Source organism: Cajanus cajan, chromosome 5 (assembly GCF_000230855.2).
Source record: "Cajanus cajan strain Asha chromosome 5, NIPB_CcT2T_4, whole genome shotgun sequence".
Classification (NCBI taxonomy): Eukaryota; Viridiplantae; Streptophyta; class Magnoliopsida; order Fabales; family Fabaceae; genus Cajanus; species Cajanus cajan.
Window position 1 is genome coordinate 25,817,252 of NC_138521.1, and position 22,402 is coordinate 25,839,653.

A 22,402-nucleotide genomic window follows, 5' to 3' on the forward strand; every position below is an offset into this window, starting at 1 on the left:
TTTATAACTGACATTTTGAGCACCTTAGTCTACATAGATAACAATACAATATTACATTGAGTATATGATTATGAACGTTCATCTCTGGTCCCTCTGTCTTGTGGGCTTGATATCATCTCTCTCATCAAATGCCCAGGGCAAAGCTTATGATTACCCCTTCGTTGCTTCTTGCCCCCTTTTTTTTTGTTTGATGTTATTGCGTACTTATAGGCCTGTTAAATTTTCTCGTTGCATATGTCTGTTGAAGCTGATATAGTCGTTCATGACTAGTTTGATCCTTTCATTTAATGCATTTGGTCTTGTATTAAATTTGGCTTCCGATTCTTAGACATTGCGTGTATTCTTCTCTGTCATGTTGTTTCAGTGTTTGACTTTATCTAAGTCCCAAAAATTATTTATCTTTTTTTGGTCATGCAGCAATATAGTCGTTGTCCTTTTATGAAAAAGTAATACACTTTTTCTGACACATGCATGTTCTGCTTTTGTGTGCTTCTCTTCTCCTTTGTTCCTTCATTTAGATCACGCATTTTACGTTTAGGGATTTTGTGTGATCATGGACGATGCTCCGAGTAGTCTTTTGAGGTTTGATAAGTGTTTGCCCGGCAGTCTTCGTCAGCGTCTGTTAATCTCATGCGTCTCTTGTCTTTTTCTTCATCTGATTATTTGATGTTGATGCTTTTGCATCTTATATAGTTTGGTCAACATTGTAGATAGACTTGTCTTCGTCCAGAGTATCTTTTAGTCTATGTTGCTCTTGGTCTTGATGTACAATTGACTTTCTTTTGTTCATAGACATATGCTACATTTGATTTGTGCTTTAGAGCAATTGCACTTGACACAACTTTGTCTGGATATTTTGTGATCATCTGGTGCATATTCGTGTTCCAACTACTCATCTCTTGACGCTCGATTTCCTACATCACGTGCTTTATCTGTCTCGGCTTGTCTGGCTCTTGTCTTTCCTTGACTATTCCTCATAGGCTTCGTCTGATACTTCAGTGTCTCATTATGGTGGTAGTCCTCTTCCGTCTGTGAGCAGACTTCGTTCTTATGCTTGATTAGCTATCATCTGATTCTTTCATCTGGTTTGTACAATCTTCATGGATTGTGACATTTAATGCTTCTGACTTTGCATTTAAGGTTTGCTTGCTGAATTTATGCTTCTCGAGATCTTTTGTACCATTTGTTTGCTTCTGTGACTGATATTAAGATGTCTCTGTACTTCCCTGATATTATTGTTGTAGAGGTGTTGTCCTTTGTTGGCTGGTAGGTGTACTTGCTATGACACATGCGGCTTTGATTTGTGAATAAGAACTAGTCAATTTTTCCTTTCTCCCTTCTTCTATTTTGATGACTTCATGTGTTCTTCTAAGAGTGTGGATGCTAAGTAGTTCTTCCTGTTGTGACTTCAGACGCAATCCAGCATTCTTAGTTTTTGTCTGTGTTTGTGACTGTCTTCATCTGAGGTGTTCCCTTTGTTTGCTCAGTTTTTATCCAGTGTTTGGCTCATGTCTCTTGGTCCTGGTGTGGATGCATATCAACTTTCCTGCACTTTTATCTGAAATACTAGCACACTTTTTAGAAATAACAATACATATTATATTTGTCTCATTCAAAACCTTGCTGGGAATTGCTTTTGTCTTCATCTGACTTAACAATAGTTAGCTTAGAGTTACCAACAGCTAGTTCAGAGCTACCAGCCAACTTGCTCTAAGCAACCAAAATTCATTATGAGCGTCTAATAGCTCGCTTGGAGCAACTAGAATTCGCTCTCTAAGTGACCCAAGTTAAATAGCATCTATAAACAACTATGCATGCTCACTTTGACCAACCCCATGGGTGCTTTAAGCGACCAAACCTAAAAATCATGCATGACTTTGAGAAAAACCAACAATTCAAGAACAACCTCAAATCCTCTCAACCCATACAACGATACATTCATCCAAGCTCATGATCTTCCAATGATAACAACATGTAACTCATAAATTGAGTGAGAGAAGACATGCAACAACAACACACCAAACAAATCATCCAAATTTTCCTTCTCCACTAAGAACACCAAGACCCCCAACTTCAACATGCACTCTACTCAAACTCAACCAACACGACCATAAAATTTTAAGGATTTAAACAACATCTAGCTTCACAAATCAATAAACAACCAAATAACCCATCCAGAAATCTAGGATCCAACTTCCCTTACCTTTTGTAGAACCAAACTCGCAAGAGGAGAAGAGAAAGAAAAGGGCTTCATTTAACTTTGAACCAAGCCCTTCGAGGCACAAACTCTAAATCCTCAATTTAGCAACTTTTATTAGCTACAAGAAAAGAGAAAAAAGTTCTCAACCAAAGAGAAAAGGAAGAATATTTGCTCACTTAGAGAATTTCTCACTAGACTTTCTCTCTAAATTTCTAAACACTTAAGTTATGAACCCAAAACTTAAAGGAACCCCTTTTATACCTTTCTTTCACTGACCCAACCTAACACACAATACAACTCATATAAAATAGGCACCTTAAAACATGAGTGTTAAATCAACCATTAAGACTACGTCTAGTCCCAATCAAGTTCCACTATCTTTGTAAAGATACAAATATTCTTTCACAAGTCACATCTAGCTTAACCTAAACATTCTTTAACTTGCTTCTTCAAGAAACTACTCAAGTATTCTCTAAACAATGAAACCTTTTTAGGCTTCAACAACCAAGTATTCTTTACAATAAAGTCTCTCTAAGTTTCAACAATTAAATATTCTTTACAATAAAGTCTTTTCAGGCTTCAAGCTATAAAATAAAGTTAAAGTTGGGCAATAAAAGTTGTTTCATCTTCCTTACAATAAGTGATATGACAACAATTAATTATAGAGATTTTTACACAAAAAGAAATCATTTTTACAATTAATTTTCTATCTTTTTTTTTTTTGAGTCTTCAAGCTTCTTTATATAGGTGTTTAATGAAAATGACCATTGCAAATCCTTAAGCTTAACTCATAGGCTTGCTTTCTGTTTCTTTGTCTTCCTTCCTTGAAGATTAAGATGTTTATAGTGCATTTAATGCAAGCATTAAATTCATTTCACTAAATTGTCACTTCTTATATGATCAAGGAGACTACTTATCACCTTCAAGATATAAAATGAGAGGAATTGTTGCGTGTGTCAATCAAAAATAACTTTATTGTGACTTTACACACTTCAAGATATATGTTTGTCCTTTATCTGCCGAAAAGAAAATCTTTGTTCATTTCTAAAATTCAAGTACCAAAGAAGTTTTTATTCCTTGATCTATTAAGAAATAACATAGACTTAGATTATATGGTTATCAGATATAATAAATGATATATTTAATGTAATTGTCTTAGACAAGTGAAGTGTTTCATTTGAAAGATTACACATCATCATAACCAATCATTTTATTTAATTGCCTTTCTTTTATTATCTTAATTTCTTTATCAAAAACATTAAAGTTTGTTAACATTAAAACTCACATTCCTCTAAAGGATCTAAAATCATCCTTTAATCTAACCAAAAAGCTTATTACTCCATATTGGAAGGTGGGGAATTCTCAGAAGATAATGTTCGTTGATGGAGGTGGAGGTGGAGGCTCATGCTGCATAGGGACAACTTTAACAATCAAGGCTAGTCTCATCTTGTTAGTCATCCATTCCTCAAGGTTGAGGAATCACTCAAAGAAATCATTAAGAATGTATTTACAAGTTGGTCAACATTGGAAATAGAAATTTTTGGTCAAAACAAACCTTCCTAGCTTGTTTTTCTACATATTAGTTTGTTATCAATAGATTTGAATGGTCCACCAATAAGAGGAGGAAAAGATATAAATGGAGTAACATCCTCTTCGACTTTGGAAAATGAATCAATAGAGGATTCAGGTGGGTGAAAAAGAGGAAAAGGAATTGAGAAGGTGGAGGGTTCCCGTTACACACTAGATATCTCAAAAACACTCTTGATAGAAGTGTCAATGAAAGGAGAACTAGAGAACTTTTGCATGTTCTTTATATTGAATACCGAGTACTTTGTAGATTCAATAGGAGTCTTCGTCCTAATAGACTCTTCTTCATGCACATATTTTCCTTATTATTAAGTCTCCTTTTCAAAAACCCCTGGTTCTTTCTCATCTTCTTGTTCATAATTGGATTGAGCACCACTTAACTAAGCTAAAATATTAGCAACAACCTCATCAATAAAGACCTTCTAAGTATCCTTAAAATCAGTAAATTCACTTACAAAAGGCTCCATCAAACTGTGTGGTTCATTAGTTCCCACAGTAATATCACTATTCTAAGCTAACAAGTACCCTTCATTAGTCACACCAACCTCATCTAGAGGCTCAAAATGGTCAACAACTTTAGAAGTAACAACATGATTGTCAAAAGGGTCATCCTTATATTGAGTTTCTTTATTCTAATCATTTGCCTCCTTATTCTAAACTAAATGGTAACCTTCATCAATCTCTTCTTCATTTCGAGCTTAAATAATTCAACATCTTTCACTACAAAGGTGTTAGTTGACTAAGAAAAGGGTCAAAACCCTAGGATAATTTAAATAATTTTTCTTCTGACCGAGCTTCTTCATTCCTGATAGGATGTTCTTTCTCAACTACAAAACTTCCTCAAAATGCTATGCTAATACTTATTTTCTTTTATAAGGGTTTTCTTGTTTGACTTTAAAGAACCTTGAGTTCTCCCCAACTTTATAAAGCAAGAAATGTTCTCGTAGTTAGTTTTCCATGGGTCCTTTGCGCTTTTTTTTCCCCTTTTTCTAAGAATCTTTTTCATCCTTAAAACGCATACAAACTTTTTGCATTCTTTTATGAAACTCTATCTTCAAGCACTTTACACTCTTCACTCCCTAAACTTTACATGCTTTAGTTCATTATAATATTAATTCAAACAATATGATAACAACATATAACATGTAAAATAGTTTAACGTGTGAAAAATTACCAACATCTTAAATATACTAATAATATTCTTTTGTCTAAACCGTAGGTGTCCTCTATGGAATACAGTTTTGTTCGAATAAGTAGAAACATATTAATAATATGTTAATACAGCTAAAATACTAAATATAAATACAAGAAAACAAATATAATACATTAAACAATCTAGTACAAAAATGGAAATAATGTAAAATTAAATACACAATAGAATAACACGATTTCTCAAATTATTATTTAAATTAAATATTAACCACCGTAAGATGATAAATTATGAATAAAATTTGTATTAATTTAGTATAAGAACATAGAATACAACAAATATCGAGTTAAGTAAATCATCAATTCATATTACACGTTATATTATAAATTAAAGGTTAAATTATATTTTTAGTCTCTTTATTTATTTGTAGGATTTAATTTAGTTTCTTTATTTTAAAAGGTTGAATTTAGTCTTTTAATTTTTAAAAAATGTTTAATGTTGCCCCTCTGTGAGGGAAGTAAATTCACCCATGAGTAATGCCTGAATTTGCCTCGACTTTGACTGAAATACCCAGTTTGATTGAACACAAATACAAGTAATACTCAATTTATTGAATCGGTACAGGGATGGGATGAATATATACATAGCCATCCTATACGCGTACACGCTTTAAATTCTAAAATCTTAATTTATTTTTTTTAGAATTTTCTTGAAATTTATGTAATTTTTACTTCATTTTAAATTTATTTCAAATAAAACTTAATTAATATAATTTTTAATTGTTACTCTGTTGAAATATATATATGTATATATATATATATATATTTATTTATTTATTTATTTATTTATTTTTAAAAAAATAATTAATTTTTGAGTGAATACGAAATGGATACAAATATACTTTATACTTGATAAGGATGAGGATGGAAATGCAAATTCTATACTCGATGGGTATGGGAATGAGGATGGGTATAAGGTATGAGAATGGGAATGAGGATATTAAAACTCGTACATGCCTCACCCTATTGACATCCCTACCTTTTGTCCAAATTGACACTAACAAAGTTAATAAAATTAAGTGAAAGGACAAAGTTAAACTTTTTTTGAAAATTGGAAGAACAAATTGAGCATTTTAAAAAATCTATTTATAATATAAAAGTCGAGCTATTCTATATTACGATGGTACATCATTTTAAAATAAACTTTAGGTTTTGTCATGTTAGCAAAAATGTTGACATATCATTCTATGATCTATTCCTTTTTTCTAATATATCTCCATTTGTGTAAACCTAGTTACAAATCCACTTCCGAAAACCTAGTTATAAATACATTTAAGAAAACCTAGTCTCTCCTACACCTCCGAAGCATATTAATAATCCCACCACCGTCATTGACACACACACCACTTCTTCCTCAATAACTCCTTCACAATATGACACCTTTATCCTCCTCTTCCCCACCACCTTCACCTCAGCCAAATGTGACGTCGACGTCAATCTCTGTGTCAAAATTGCCTCATCCACAATATGATGTCTTTATCCTTCTCTTTCCCACTGCCTTCACTTCAGCCAAATGTAACATTGACATCAACCTCTTCGTGTCAAAATTGTGCTCAATAAATATAAATGACCATCCATTTCTATTCTATTGTTTTCTTTCTCTTTTAGTTTTACAAATGACTTAATCCTAAATGTCTTCTTAATTTATTATACAAATGAAGTAGCGTTGTGTATGAGATCCGTGGCGGATGAGACAACCCTACACCGTGAGATCTTTATGGATGGGATAACGCTACACAAATCTCTCATGGATCTTAATTGTGAATTATTGATGGATGAGATAACAGTACAAATCTTAATGAATAGGACATTGCACTATGGGATCTCACATGAAATTAAGCAACGAATTTTGGGAGAATCATGGAGTTGAATAACAAACTTTGAGAGAATCAAGGAATTGAACTTTTTCTTCATCTTTACAAATTTTCTCCATTAATTTATTTTAATTTTTATGTTTTTCTTTATTTAGAAAATTCTTATAATTACTTTTTAAAACTATATTTTTAGAATTATTTAAATTTTTTTTAGAATCTTCATGATTTTTTTGTTATATAAATTTAATTAAACAAAATAAAAATAATTTGAATATCATTACATTGTGTTATAATTGTTGGTAATACTCATTCCTTTTCATATGTAATTCTCTCCTTTAGTTGATATTTAAATTGTTATCTCTTATATTTCTTCATTCTAATTATAAATTATATTTTTTATTTTTTAGTATTTATCTAATATTATTGTAATTTTCTTCTTTTTAAATTCTTCTAAAATTCTTTTTTCTTTAAATAAGAAATGTGCAAAACTAAAAAGATCAAATAAGACATCACACAAAATGATGATAAAGAATTATAAAAAATAAAATGTCAAGTTATCAATAAATAAAAAATTATTTTTTCCAGTATTTACTAAATTAAATTATTATCAATATCTCTTAATTATAAATTAATCATCAATAATAACTTCTAATTAATTACAATTTATAATTATTTTATTAATTACAACTTATAACATTTGATTATGACTATCAACTATGACACTATTGTATAAATTACAAATTATAAATGCTATAATCAATTACAATTTAAAATTATTTATTATTAATTACAATTATAAGGCATTTAATTATGACTATCAATTATTTTTTAATTTGATTGTATAAATTAATATTTGTAATTAAAATATTCAATACAAATTTTAATTTTATCATCATTTCTTCAATATTTGATATCCTATACAAATATTTAAATTAACTAAATTTAAAATATCATTTCACTTTATACTTTTAAAATATATTTAAATTTGAAAAACTCATGCATAATTTATCATTATACTTTAATTTCAAAGAATTATTCATTCATTATATAATAATTTTAAATTACATCATATATAAATATAATTAAAAAATAATTTGTATAATAATATAATTTTGATTAATAAATATATTTTTACCTATAAATTTAATAACTTTTCGACAATTATTTAATGTTAATATTTAATATAATGCTTATTTTGAATTATTTATAATCCCAAATTATAACATATATCTATTTATACACCATATAAGGTATGAGTCAATGTGGATCAATATCTAGTTGAAATCAAATTAAACATTTTAAATGATTCAACTTGATCATCTAATTTTTAATAATATTCAATGTTACCTTTTCATTGAATTTCATTAATGTCAATTTAAATGAAAGGAAACCCTTTTAAAAATCAAGTAACCAAATTAAATTTTAAAAATAAAAAAATCTAAAATATAATTTAATCTAAAATAAATAATTTTTTAATATTAACAATATAATATATATACCTATATGTATAACAATAAGAACCCTCTTATTTAGTGTTTACTTTTATCTTTCTGATTTTACTCTTAATAAATATAATGATCAATAACTGTACATACTACCATGATAGATTCGTTCTCTCTCTTTTTTAACAGAAACATGTAATGCCTTTTTTCCTCACTGGTATAAAAAAAAATTATGTTTTCATGTACACAATTCTTAAACTATTTTACCCTTATAAGTTATAACCACCCCTAACCTACTTGCATACATTTCCTTCTCCAAATTTCTCACTTCTTAAATACTCACCTACTCCATTAGTTTTATCTTTTTAATTTTTAAAAATATGAAGAGAAAAAAAAGACCCATTGCATCTCTTTTACGCTAGTAATTGTCACCAAGTCCTATTCGTAACATCTTTTCCACAAGGACTATTATCTGATCTGATTTCTACGATAAAAATAGCAAAAGTTTTGAACCGAAAAAACAGAACTCAGTAAATTAGATAAATTCAGAACTTCTTTAGTAATTAAAATATATATATATATATATATATATATATATATATATATATGAAATTTCATTCGTAGTTTTAGTTAAGTAGCAACTTTAAACTGATACAGTTTCTTCTAATAGTTGAATCAGTTGGAATATATGTACAAAGTCCAGTCAGCTTTTCCTTCCGAACCAACCAGTTTTCTAACAGGGGTGTGTACGTATACAATACTATAGAGGGACTTTTACATAAAAGGTAATCATGAAAACGTAATGAACTTGCCTTTCTTTAACATTATGCTTGTATAACATAATTATCGCTCTTTAACACTTTTCTCCTTCCTCTTAGTCTCTAAGAGTGAAGAAAGAAGGGCACATTTCTCCTGGATTTCTTTCAATTCCTCCTCCAAGACCACAACCTATTTTACATCAGCAACACTAAAAACTCAAAACAACTATTTAAATCATAATCATCACACATTGTTATTAGACTACTATTACCGTCTTTTTCAGTTCTGTCTCCTTTAGCCTGTACTCCTCACACCTGCACAAAAGGGTTTCAGTGGGATCGTATTCAACAATAAAACAAGTAAACAAGAAGCCCGGGCAAATCAAGCAAAGTCTATATACACACCAATGTGACTGTCGTGTTAAAACCTTGCATGCCAAAACATTGAGAAAATTATACAACGGTCTACATGTCATGTCATAAGTATTAATGATTAATTATTTGTAAAGTATATATCGTGATGAAGTATAAAGTATTGGATTAGAGGGAAATTTCAAGCACAAGATTGCATGATATAAAATATCCAATCCAATGTATTTTATGAGAGCCATGTTATTCCTAGTATATTAAATCAGGATTGTTTTGATGTATACCATTGTCAATGGGTCCTAACTCATACGAGCAAAATTATTTAAGAGAATAATACAAGTAGGGTATATAAGATTAAATCCAAAAACAGATAATCAAGATATAACAGGGCCAAGGTGACTCAAAATTACATATCCTTGTCACGGTAAGTGAAGCAACAGAAGGTCAATAAGATTTTGGTTGAGGTACAAGTATAGCTAGTCAAAAAATAAAACAAGGATGAAAATGACAAATATTTGATCGGTCTTAAAGACAATTTGAAAATAAATATTTACCTCTCGAAAAGTTTTATATTTTCTTCACAGATTTTATCAACAGATACAGACCCTTGAGTTCCTACAGTTGCACCCTGTGAGAAAAAAACAAGCTCACGAACCTTAAAATGTTGCATACATGCACAATATAAAATAGAAAATTTTGATCAATGGTTGCATACAAACAAATGGTAATTTTTGTCACAAGTCTGTCCTTAATTATAAATCAGTTATTTTCTAATTAATGTACTGATTTGAAATTGTAACAAATCTGTTCAGAAATAGATTTGAATAAAATCTGAATCATAATTGATGTAATTAGAGGAAAATCTTCTTAATTGGAGAAAATATTTGTAAAATCTTCTATTTTATTTTTCAGTATATTTTTTCCTTATTTTAGAAGATTAGGTTATTACAAATAGGTGAAAGGAAAATGTAATATGTATGAATGATAATAATAAAATCATTCTCTTTTTCAAGTTGGTATCAGAGCTCCTGATCTTGGGAGCTCCGTTTCTGCTGCAATAGTAGTTGCTGCCGCCTCTGTCCGGCCACTACGGCTGCCACCGTAACTTTTGGGGTCGTTGAAAGGCAGAAAGGTGCGCCCAACTTCGGTGAACACAACTCCAGAAATCGCTCTGGGAAAGACGCTGCCACGCACCACCACCGTTGCCAACGCGTGTAGCCCATACACCTAGCTCCGGCAAGACCCACTCGCCGCCACCGTCACAGAACGAGTCGCCAGAACTTCCTGAGTTCGTTTCATGGGTCGATGACGTCCCATTTGGCCCAGATTCGAGTAGATCTGAGTTTTGAGTTCCGCTCTTTTTTTCCGGTGTAGCCCACACATCGTCATCATTGCGGACAGGGTCATCGAAGACACCTGATTGCGTTCCATTGGGTCCTAATGATCTTCCAATTGTGGTGGGTCCCTATCGATTGGATGGTTGGAATTTCTTACAATGGAGCCAGTACATTCAAAGGATTCTTACGAGACGTTCAAGATTAGACCACATAGATGGTGGAGGGCCAGGACCAGACGACTCTAATTTTCCAATTTGGGACAATGAAGTTTCACTAATTATGACTTGGATGTGGCATTCCATGATTCCTGAGATAAGTCAAAATTATATGTTTTATTCTTCTGCCAAAGAGATATGGGATGATTTACATAATACTTTTTCATTAAAAAATGATTTTGTTACATGTTATGACATTGAAAGCAGGATATTTAATACAAAACAGTACTCTCTTTCCGTATCAGAATATCACGGAATACTAAATGGACTTTGGATTGAATTAGATCAGTACCAAACAATAAAGATGTGTAAAACAGATGCTGTCGCACATGCTGAAGCCATGAAAAGAGGAAGAATTTTTAAATTTCTCCATGGCCTGAAGCATTAGTATGACCCAATTAGGGTACAAATCGTAGGAAGAGAAAAATTACAATCTCTATCAAAAGTATTCTTTATGGTAAGAGGAGAAGAAACTCGAAGAGCTATCATGCTTGATGGTGGGATCTCCAACACAGGCTCTGCCATGACAACTGGAAAAAGGGTCCACAAGGGAGCAAATGCCAGAGGAAAGTCATTTGAAAAAGGTAACCGTGGAGACTATTGTTCATACTATAGAAGATCTGGACATACCAAGGATACATGCTTCAAACTCCATGGAAGAAATAATGTTCTCGAGCGCATGGGAAACAACAAAGGGTCTGCTTAAAAACGGGCAAATCATACTACCTCAAAACAGGAAGCCACCAATTAATCCAATACTTCACCACCACCAGATCTTGATATGAAAGCTTATAAGGAGGAACTCGAGCGCTTGAAAGCAATGGTTGAATCAATGAGTAAACCCTCTGGATCATGTACTTTGTCCATGAAAGGTAAGATTTCTCTCAATATTGTTGGTCCTGTGTCTCAAGGTATTTAGATTCTTAATTCGGGAGCAACTAATCATATGACACCTTTTCGTGTGATCTTCAACTCATATGTTAAAAGGAACAGAGAACAACTTATTACAATTGCGAATGGTCAGGGTGTACCTATATGCAGCTCTGGGAATATAATTTTGGAATCATCTATTGTATTAAAGGATGTTTTACATGTTCCACAATTAGCTAATAGTCTTATCTCTGTGCAAAAACTCAAAGGATTTAAATTGTTCAGTAACATTTTTCTCAACTTATTGTGTTTTTCAAGACCTTACCATGAGGAAGACGATTTTAACTGCTAAGGAGCAAAGTGGGTTGTATCTGTTGGAGTCTGATGACCAAAGCAAAACAAAAATCTTACGTCAACAAGCTACATCTGAGACGTGGGCAAATTCCCAAATATGACTACATCATAAAAGACTTGGGCATCCTTCATTCAACCTTATCAAATCCTTATTTCCTCATTTGTTTACTAGGGAGTCTGTTGAGTCTTTTAATTGTGATATTTGTCAATTGTCAAAACACCATCCTGCATCTTATCCTATTAATAATAAAAAGAGTACTTCTCCATTTGATTTAATTCACTCTGACGTTGGGGGACCGGTCTTAGAATCTATTTCTAAAACCAAATGGTTAGTTACCTTATTGACAATTGTACCCGTGTCACCCGGACATACATTATGAAAAATAAATCAAAAGTTTTCCAAATCTTTGTTAATTTTTTCCGTCTTGTCCAAAATCAATTTGGAAAAAATATTAAAAGAATCAGGTCTACTAATAGTACTGAATATGTGAATCATGAATTTTTCAATTTTTTGTCTCATAATGGTATTGTTCATGAACTAACATGTGTAAACACCCCTCAACAAAACGTGGTTGCAAAAAGAAAGAATCATTACTTCAAGAGGACTCTTCTTTTTCAAATGTCTGTTCCAAAAAATTACTGGAGAGAATTTGTGTTAACTGCCACGTATCTCATCAACAAATTACCCACCCGTATCTTAAATGACATTAGTCCTATAGAGTCTCTTTTGTCTTTTGTTCCCTCTTCCCCCCTAGTAGCGAGTCTACCTAGTCGAGTCTTTGGATGTATTGTTTTTGTTCACTCTCATCATCCTAATCGTAGTAAATTAGATCCCAAAACTCTTAAATGTGTCTTTATTGGGTATCCTTCTAATAAAAAAGGGTACAAATGTTATCATTCTCAGAGTCGTCGTGTCTTTATCACCATAGATGTCACCTTTCATGAAACACAATCTTGTTATGCCACTCACCACTTCAGGGGGAGAAAGCACTTGAAGTGGAGGAGCTCTCCATGTCATTACCATATTTGTCTTTGCAGGATGCCCAAGATCTGAGCAATGAAACTACCATGGTCCATAGTGAGGAAGAAGAGGAGGAAGATAATTTTTTTGGCAAAAAATATGAAAGAAAAAAACAACCCACTTCGACTCTAGAGCAAGAAAAATTGTCTAATCTGGAGGTGAGGATCCTTGAAGATAACAGTGAGAAGGTAAGTATTACTAAGGATTTACCCATTATATTAAGAAAGGAAAGAAGGTCATGTGCTAAATATCTTATTTCTCGATATGTTTGCACTAACAATCTCTCTGATAAGCACAGAAGCTTTATTGCTATCATTGATGCCACATAAATTCCTACCTCAATCTAGGAGGCCATAAAAATTGAACATTGGACTCAAGCCATGAAAGAAGAGATGAATGCATTAAAAAGAAATTCAACTTGGGAGATTGTTGATAAGCCAAGAGACAAGAAGTCAGTAGGGTATAGATGGATATTCACGGTGAAACATAAGGCATATGAGACAGTAGAAAGATATAAAACTAGATTGGTGGCAAAGGGCTATACTCAAACATATGGGATTGACTATGAGGAGACATTTGCCCCAGTAGCAAAGATGAATACAGTTTGAGTTGTTCTCGTTTTGGCTGCTCATTCTGGTTGGGACTTACACCAATTAGATGTGAAAAATGCCTTTCTTCATGGAGATCTAGATGAGGAAGTGTAAATGGAGATTCTCCCAGGTTTTGAAGGGCAAAATGAAAGAAACAAGGTATGCCTCCTAAAGAAAGCATTGCATGGTCTTAAGCAATCCCCTAGAGCATGGTTTGGAAGATTTACAAAAGCAATGGTTTCTTTGGGATACAAGGAGATCATACTCTATTCAAAAAGCACTCTTCTACAGGTAAACTCACTCTACTGCTTGTCTATGTGGATGATATGATTATTGCAGGAGATGATGAAACAAAAAAATTGGCATTAAAAGGAAAATTGGCAGTCCAATTTGAAATGAAAGACCTAGGAAAACTCAAGTATTTTCTTGGAATAGAGGTTGCTTACTCCAAGAACGGAATTTTCATCTCCCAAAGGAAATATGTACTTGATCTTCTCAAAGAAACAAGAAAGCTAGTATGTAGAACCTCAACAATTCCTATAGAACAGAATCATAGAATTGGAAGTAAAGAAAGTGCTCCGGTAGAGAAGGCCCAATATCAGAGATTGGTAGGAAAATTGATTTATCTATCACACACAAGACCAGACATTGCTTATGCAGTTAGTGTAGTGAGTCAATTTATGCATGACCCAAGAGAGAGACACATGCAAGCAGTTGACAAATGGGAAGACACGTTGACTAAGAAAATATATACTGATGTTGACTATGCAAGTTCGATTACTGACAGAAAATCTACTTTTGGGTATTGTATGTTTCTTGGAGATAGTCTGGTAATGTGGAGGAGCAAAAAGCAAGATAGAGTATCTCGTTCTAGTGCAGAAGCTGAATTCCGAGCCCTTGCTCAAGGAATGTGTGAAGGACTCTGGATGAAAATCATTTTGGATGATCTTAAAGTCAAGGTAGACAACCCCGTGCAACTATACTATGACAATAAGTCTACCATGAGCATTGCCCATAATCTAGTACAACATGACAGGATCAAACACATTGAGATTACAGACACTTTATCAAAGATAATCTAGAAAGAGGCTTTGCGATTACAACTCATGTTCCTATAGAACTTCAGATAGCAGATATTTTTTACAAAAGGGCTCCCTCAGGGTAGATTTCAAGATCTTGTAGGCATGTTGGGAATGATTGATATTCATTTACCAACTTGAAGGGGAGTGTTGTAATTAGAGGAAAATCTTCCTAATTAGAGAAAATATTTGTAGAATCTTCTATTTTATTTTTCAGCATATTTTTTCCTTATTTCCTTATTTTGGAAGATTAGATTGTGACAAATAGGTGTAAGGAAAATGTAATATGTATGAATGATAATAATAAAATCATTCTCTTTTTCAAGTATAATCAAATATCATGATTAGATCATTATCCCACCAATGGTCCAACATAAGTTACTACCTCCTCTCATTACATTCAGCACCAAACCCAAAGAACTGGTCCATAATTATCTGAAGAGTCACCTAATATGTTTCCTTCACCATCAGACACTCCTATTACGGATACTCATGATCACAACTCTAGCTGACCCATTGTTCTTAGGAAAGGTATTAGGTTTAGTCAGAATCCCCACCTTGTTTATAATTTTCTAAGTCATCATCATTTATCTCCTTCATATTTCTCTTTTGTGTCCTTTATATCTTCATTTACTTTTCCCAAAATTGGCCTCTCCATTAATTGTACATTAAAAAATGTCTTTCTTCATGGATAATTAGAGGAGATCTACATGGGGCAACCTCTTGAAATTGTTGCTAAGAGAGAGTCTAGTTTTGATTGCAAATTGCAAGATCTCTCTATGTTTCCAAACAATGTTACTCAAGCTTAATTTGGGAAATTTAGTCATGTGATGCATGACTTTGGGTTGAAACAAAGGTAAGTAGACCATCCAATTTTCTATTGCCATCCTTCTCCAAGGAAACGTGTTTATTTAGTTGACTATGTTGATGGCATCGTAATTACAAGGAATGATGCTACTAAAACTTCCCAGCTCAAAAAGCACTTATCTAGTCACTTTCAGACCAATGATCTTGGTTGGCTAAAATCCTTTCTTGAGGTATTGAGGTTTAGGGTTTAGGGTTTAGGGTTTATCTAGTCACTTTCTTGGTATTGAGGTGCCTTAATCAAAGGAAGCCATAGTGATCTTCTTAGAAAGTGGGTTATGGGACTAATTCAACCCTACAAAACTGACTTTCAAGATAAAAGTTGTCCTCCACTTAAAAATTCTTTGTTTGCCTAATCTCTAGTCGATGTGAGACTTTGGTTTTTCCCAATACACCCTCTTACATCCAACACTATTGGACTTGATACGTGGATAAATGGTGGGTAACCTTTTCTCTTTTTTAATGATCTAGGATATGTAAGACTTGGATTTTTGCCGATAAACTCCCTCACATCCAGCACCATTGGACTTTATGCATGTACCAATGGGTGGGTATCCCTTTTAAAATAGATCTAGCTAACTCTAATACCATCTTAGGAAAATGATTTAAAGCTTAACTCAATTCTACAAAATTAACTTTTAAGGTGAAGGTTGTCCCTCACTTATAAACTCTTTACTCGTAACAACCACTATCACCACTATTGTTATTTCCATAGACATCGACAACACTCCCACCATCATCATTACTGTTATCATTGCTACCACTACCATTGTCATCACCACCCCATCACCATCACCATAATCACTTTCATCATCATCACCACCACCAACTATCAATATTTGGTTCGTATCAAATACATGACAAACTCACACAATAATGTTATCAAATGTTGGATAAGATTAAACCCTAAACCCTAAACCTTAACTTAATCTTATCCTATCACGCTCTTATTCTTCTCTTAAATCCTATCATATCCTAACCACCAAACAAACCCCAAAGGGAACCTAAAGTTGAAATATTGTGATACTAATCAGCAAGTGGCTGATATTTTAACAAAGTCTCTTAAGTCTAACCGATCCATGTTGATTAGAGACATGATAAGGGTGCAGTCTCCTGCTAATTTGAATTAAGGGGAATTGTTGTAGATAATTCAGTTAGGTAGTGGCTATATGTTATGGGCTGTTAACTAACTATTTGTAACTATGTACGGTAAATAGTGATGTTGTATATATGATAAACAAAAGTGAGAAAATAAAAATTTGTATTCAATACCATATCGCGTATCTTGTTCTCTCTCTCTCTCTCTGCTCATGCGAGTGATCTCGCTCATTCTGATTGTGTGTTCTAACAAATACAAATAACGAGTATCTTTCATTTCACATATAGTAGCAAGTATGATTTCAGGCTATACATCAGACAAATACAATTTTCTGCAAATTACGTCAACTACTTACAAGCTGCTCTTGACTCAAACCTTGCATGCCAGTCAATCCTTGACCCACAATTGGCTGATTTAAACTTGGGCCGTTTTGATGCTTAGTTACCAAGACAGTATCTTGTTGATCAGCAAGCAACCGATTTTGTGGATTAGTTGAATGTCCAGCTGATTTTTGGGCTACTTTTACTGCATTTTGTGATCTAAAATTTAGCGGCTGATATCCAATCAAGTGACAATAACCTTTCCTGTTTAGTCCAGAACAAACTTTAGCAAAATCAAACATTGTTGACCTCACAATATTGATATTCTGGAAAAGATAAAGATGTATCAAGAAGCTCTAATCAACTTTTTATTTGAACTAAAAATTTAAGTAATCACTGGTAATTGCACAAAAATAACATCAGGAACCTCGTAATATTTACTTTGATTCTCATTTTAGTAAATTCTGTTTGCGTTTGTGCTTGAAACTTGTGGCCATTAAGTATAAGCAAGGATCTACAATGCCAAACATAATTTACTTTTATGGCCAACTTAATACACCACATTCTTTTGATATATGGAGCCCCTGTCGTGAAGCTAAAGTAACTAGCCACTATTGGAATGAATACTGCTTCTAGTTGTTGTTATTTATTTCTAAAGAAGTTCCAACTTGAACTAAATAGTAAGACTCAAAGGAACATTAATATAAAACCAAAATCTAAAGCTTCCACTCCAGTCATTTTTTTCAAATAAAAACGGAGACAAACCTTATTAGCTAGTTAGCCAACACATGAACAATCATCAAGACAATTTATTGAAAGGCACAAGTGAATTAAGAAATAAACAACATTGTTAGATTTAGTTTTATCTTATGGGCCTAGGCCCACTACTTTGTATATAAACACATCTTTTGCTTTGCAATACACAAGGAATATGTTCTCTCCATTTACCATTTCTCTCAACATGGTATGTAGAGCCTATCCTTGACTTTCCAGCGGACCCACTGTTGATCGGTGCCCAGAAAACGTGCCTCATTCCGTTTTCCAGCTACCCACCTTGCCGTGTCTCTTTCCGACCATTTTTCCTCTTTTTTCGGCGTTTTTCTTCGCTGTTGCCACCGCCATCAGCTTTCCGACCGGCGACCCACCCACCCGGCTCGCCTTCCTCCGACAAACCCAACGCCACCGGTCGCGCGGCGAATGGAGGTCACATGCACCCACACGCGCTGACTCCGTGTTGCGCGCGATTTCTCTCTCCTCTCCATCGATTGCCGCACGTGGTGGCACGTCCGGCGACGATCATTGGCACCGGACTCGCCCCGACGTCCTCTACCCCGATCTACTATTTGTTTTGTGATCAGACCTCGTTTGTCACAGATCTCATCCTTCTCAGGCCATTTTCTCTCTCCTGTTGTTATTTCTCTCTCCTGTTCCAGCATCTATGGCTTCTCCTACCGCTGTTCGGCCTGACTCCTCTATTTTCACTATGTCAATGTCCCCCTTTCTATTGACAAGTTAGATGGAACCAATTATGATACTTGGACTTCGGATATCAAGCTTTGGCTTAAGAGACAGGATTATGTTGCTCACCTTACCTAGACAGCTGCTTCTATTGATAAGAACGATCGTCCTCGTTGGTCGAAAATTGACGCTCAAATTTATAGTGCCCTTAAGTCGACCATTCATCCCTCCCTAAAGCAAATTTTTCGTGCCCATGAGACATGTGTTGATGTATTGGAACAAGCACGATTGTTGTACACCAATGATACTCAACATCTCTATGGTGTGTCAAAATCTCTAGAATATCATTTCTCCACAACGCCTTGAGGGCTCCATGGCTGAGTATTTGGGCAAAGTTCATGACCTTCTACATGATTTCAATGAACTTTTGCCTCCCGCTACCACTCCTGCCAAGGAACTAAAGCAACGCCAAACTTTCTTTATGTTGATGGCATTGTATGGGCTTCTTGATGAGTACTCTTCCATTCGTGATCAGATTTTGGGATCTCTGACCGTGCGTACCTTGAACTCGGCTTGGTCCACTCTGTTGCGTGTGTCTTGCAAGTTTTCCCCTGACATACCTTCTTTAACTCCCACTAGCGACTCCTCTGCTTTGGTTTCTCAACGTGATGATCGTCAATGTTCTCGCAAACCGGGCAAAGGTCGTCCCAAGTGTGATCACTGTCACAAACTAGGCCACACAATTGACCATTGTTACGTCTTACATGGTCGTCCCCCTCACCCTGCTACTGCTATTGCCCATACTACCTCCCCTGTCTCTACTGCATCTGATGCTATCCCCTCTGATAGTTCTGGCTCTGGACCTCTAGCTCTCTTCAATGACTTTCTTAAATGGTATGAGGAACATCAAGCTTCCAATTCCACTGCTTCTGTTGCGCACACAGGCCCTTTGTTTGTTGGTCTCACTCACTCCACCTCTCTTGGCCCTTGGGTCCTAGATTCTGGTGCTACCAATCGTATTTCTAGTAATCGGTCTCTTTTCTCCTCTCTTTCTATTTCTACTTATTTACCCTCTATCACTATGGCTAATGGCTGACGCACCACATCTCATGGTGTTGGTACTGTCCATCTTTCTTCTCTCTCCATTGACAATGTTCTTTATGTCCCAGAGTCTCCGTTTAATTTATTATCCCTAAGTCGTCTTACTCGCTCTCTTGATTGTCTTATCTCTTTTACTAAAGATTTTGTTTATTACAGGACTGGAGTTCGGGACAGATGATTGGCACCGGATGTGAGTCTCATGGCCTTTATCACCTACGCACCTCTACTCCTGTTGGTTTGGTGGCGGATGCCCCTTCCCTCATCCATGTCCAATTAGGTAAGCATAGTCGTAGTTCCTTTTCTCCAAGTGTCCCCAACTGAGCGTTGTCTCCTTTGCTTTAGTTCACTATGATATTTGGGGGCCGAGTCGGGTTAAGTCCACTTTAGGATTTAAGTATTTTGTAACTTTTATTAATGATTACTCTCGATGTACTTGGCTATTTTTAATGAAATCTCGTTCCGAATTATTTTCCATATTTCAATCTTTTTAAAATGAAATTCATACTCAATTTGGTGTTTCTATTCGTACTTTTCGTAGTGATAATGCTCGTGAATACCTCTCTCACTCCTTTAAAGCCTTCTTGGCTTCCCATGGCATTCTTCACTATATCCCTCAACAAAATGGGGTGGATGAGCGCAAAAATAGACACCTAATTGAGACCTCTCGCACCCTCTTACTTCATGGTCACGTTCCTCAACCTTTTTGGGGTGATGTTGTTCTCACCGCATGCTATCTCATCAATCGAATGTCATCTTCTGTCCTCAACAATCAAATATCTCACTCTATTTTATTTCCCACTCAACCTCTCCACCCTCTACCTCCTCGCGTCTTTGGATCTACATGTTTTGTCCATAATCACAGTCCTAGTCTTGACAAACTCTCCGCTCGGTCTCACAAATGTGTCTTTTTAGGGTATCCTAGGTCTCAAAGGGTATAAATGTTTCTCACCTCCCTTCTTCGCTACTTGATTTCAGCTAATGTCACCTTTCTTGAGTCTTCTCTTTACTTTCCATCTACTTCCTCTTCTCCTACACTGTCCTTGCCCCTTCAACCATCCCTCTTGTCTTTGATACTCCTCCTGTGTCTGTTGTGTCACCCGACCCACCACCTCCGCCTCCATTTCAAGTTTATCATCGTCAACAAGGCTCCAGCCTTCCCATTGGACCCCCAACCGACTCTACTTCGGTGCCACCACGTCCCCTCCGGCCCAACCACTTGAGTCTGACCTCCCTATTGCCCTCTGGATAGGTAATCGTTCTACTCGTAATCTTTCCCCTCATTATATTACTCTGAGTTATCACCGGTTATCCCGATCCCAATATACTTGTCTCTCTTCTCTTTCCTCTGTGTCTATTTCTAAAACTGTAGGTAATGCCTTGGCCCACCCTGGTTGGAGACAAGCCATGATTGATGAACTGTGTGCTCTTCAGAACAATGGTACTTGGGATCTTGTTTCTTTGCCTCCTGGGAAGTCTGTGATTGGATGTTGATGGATCTTTACAGTCAAGGTTGGTCCTGATGGCACCATTGATCGACTCAAAGCTCGTTTGGTCGCCAAAGGTTATACTCAAATTTTTGGATTAGACTATGGCGACACTTTCTCCCCCATTGCCAAGATGACCTCTGTCAGATTATTCTTAGTCATGGTTGCTCTTCGTCGTTGGCCTCTCTATCAACTGGATGTTAAAAATGCATTTCTTCATGGGGATTTGCTTGAGGAAATTTATATGGAGAAACCTCTTAGGTTTGTTGCTCAGGGGTAGTCTTCCGGTTTGGTATGTCATCTCCAAAAATCACTTTATGGTCTTAAACAGTCTCCAAGGGCATGGTTTGATAGATTTAGTACCGTAGTCCAACAGTTTGGTATGACTCGAAGCGAAGCTGATCATTCGGTCTTTTATCAACATTCCACTACTGGGTGCATCTACTTGATAGTGTATGTTGATGATATTGTTCTTACTGGTGGTGATCATCATGGCATTTCTCAGATAAAACAACATCTTTGCCATCACTTTCAGACAAAAGATCTTGGTAAACTTAGATATTTCTTGGGGATTGAGGTAGCGCAATCTACAAATGGAATTGTAATATCTCAAAGAAAGTATGCATTGGATATTTTAGAGGAAACTGGGCTAATGAGTTCCAAGCCCGTTGATACACCTATGGATCCCAATGCTAAACTTCTACCAAGTCAAGGGGAGCCTTTCTCAGATCCTAAGAGGTATAGAAGATTGGTTGGGAAATTGAATTATCTCACAATAACTCGTCCTGACATCTCTTTTGCAGTTAGTGTGGTGAGTCAATTTCTCAATTCTCCATGTGCAGGACATTGGAATGCAGTCATCCGCATTCTGAAGTATATCAAAGGTGCTCCAAGAAAAGGTTTATTATATGGCTACAACAATCATACCCAAGTTGTGGGGTACTTAGATGCAGATTGGGCAGGCTCTCCCCCTGACAGGAGATCCACCTCAGGTTATTGTGTCTTTATCGGTGATAACTTGATTTCCTGGAAAGGTAAGAAGCAGAATGTAGTGGCAAGATCTAGTGTAGAAGCAGAATATCGTGCTATGGCCTCTGTTACGTGTGAGCTTATTTGGATCAAACAGTTGCTTAAAGAACTAAGATTTGGCGAAGTTACATAGATGACTCTCATATGTGATAACCACGTTGCCTTTCATATTGCCTCAAATCCAGTATTTCACGAGAGGACC

General features: G+C 35.0%; 1 protein-coding gene across 1 annotated transcript in view; it reads right to left on the reverse strand.

Annotated features, from left to right (window-relative positions):
• Window positions 1–8,876: 8,876 nt before the first annotated feature.
• Window positions 8,877–22,402, reverse strand: part of LOC109814116 (protein MICRORCHIDIA 1) — a 52,809-nt gene continuing 39,283 nt past the window's right edge. Inside the window, exons 15-18 of the mRNA XM_020378466.3 lie at window positions 17,164–17,392; window positions 9,934–10,007; window positions 9,283–9,325; window positions 8,877–9,200 (exon numbers count right to left, since the gene is read on the reverse strand). Coding sequence (XP_020234055.1) covers window positions 9,096–9,200; window positions 9,283–9,325; window positions 9,934–10,007; window positions 17,164–17,392 — 451 coding nt within the window. The 3' untranslated portion in view covers window positions 8,877–9,095. The remainder of the gene's footprint in view (window positions 9,201–9,282; window positions 9,326–9,933; window positions 10,008–17,163; window positions 17,393–22,402) is intronic.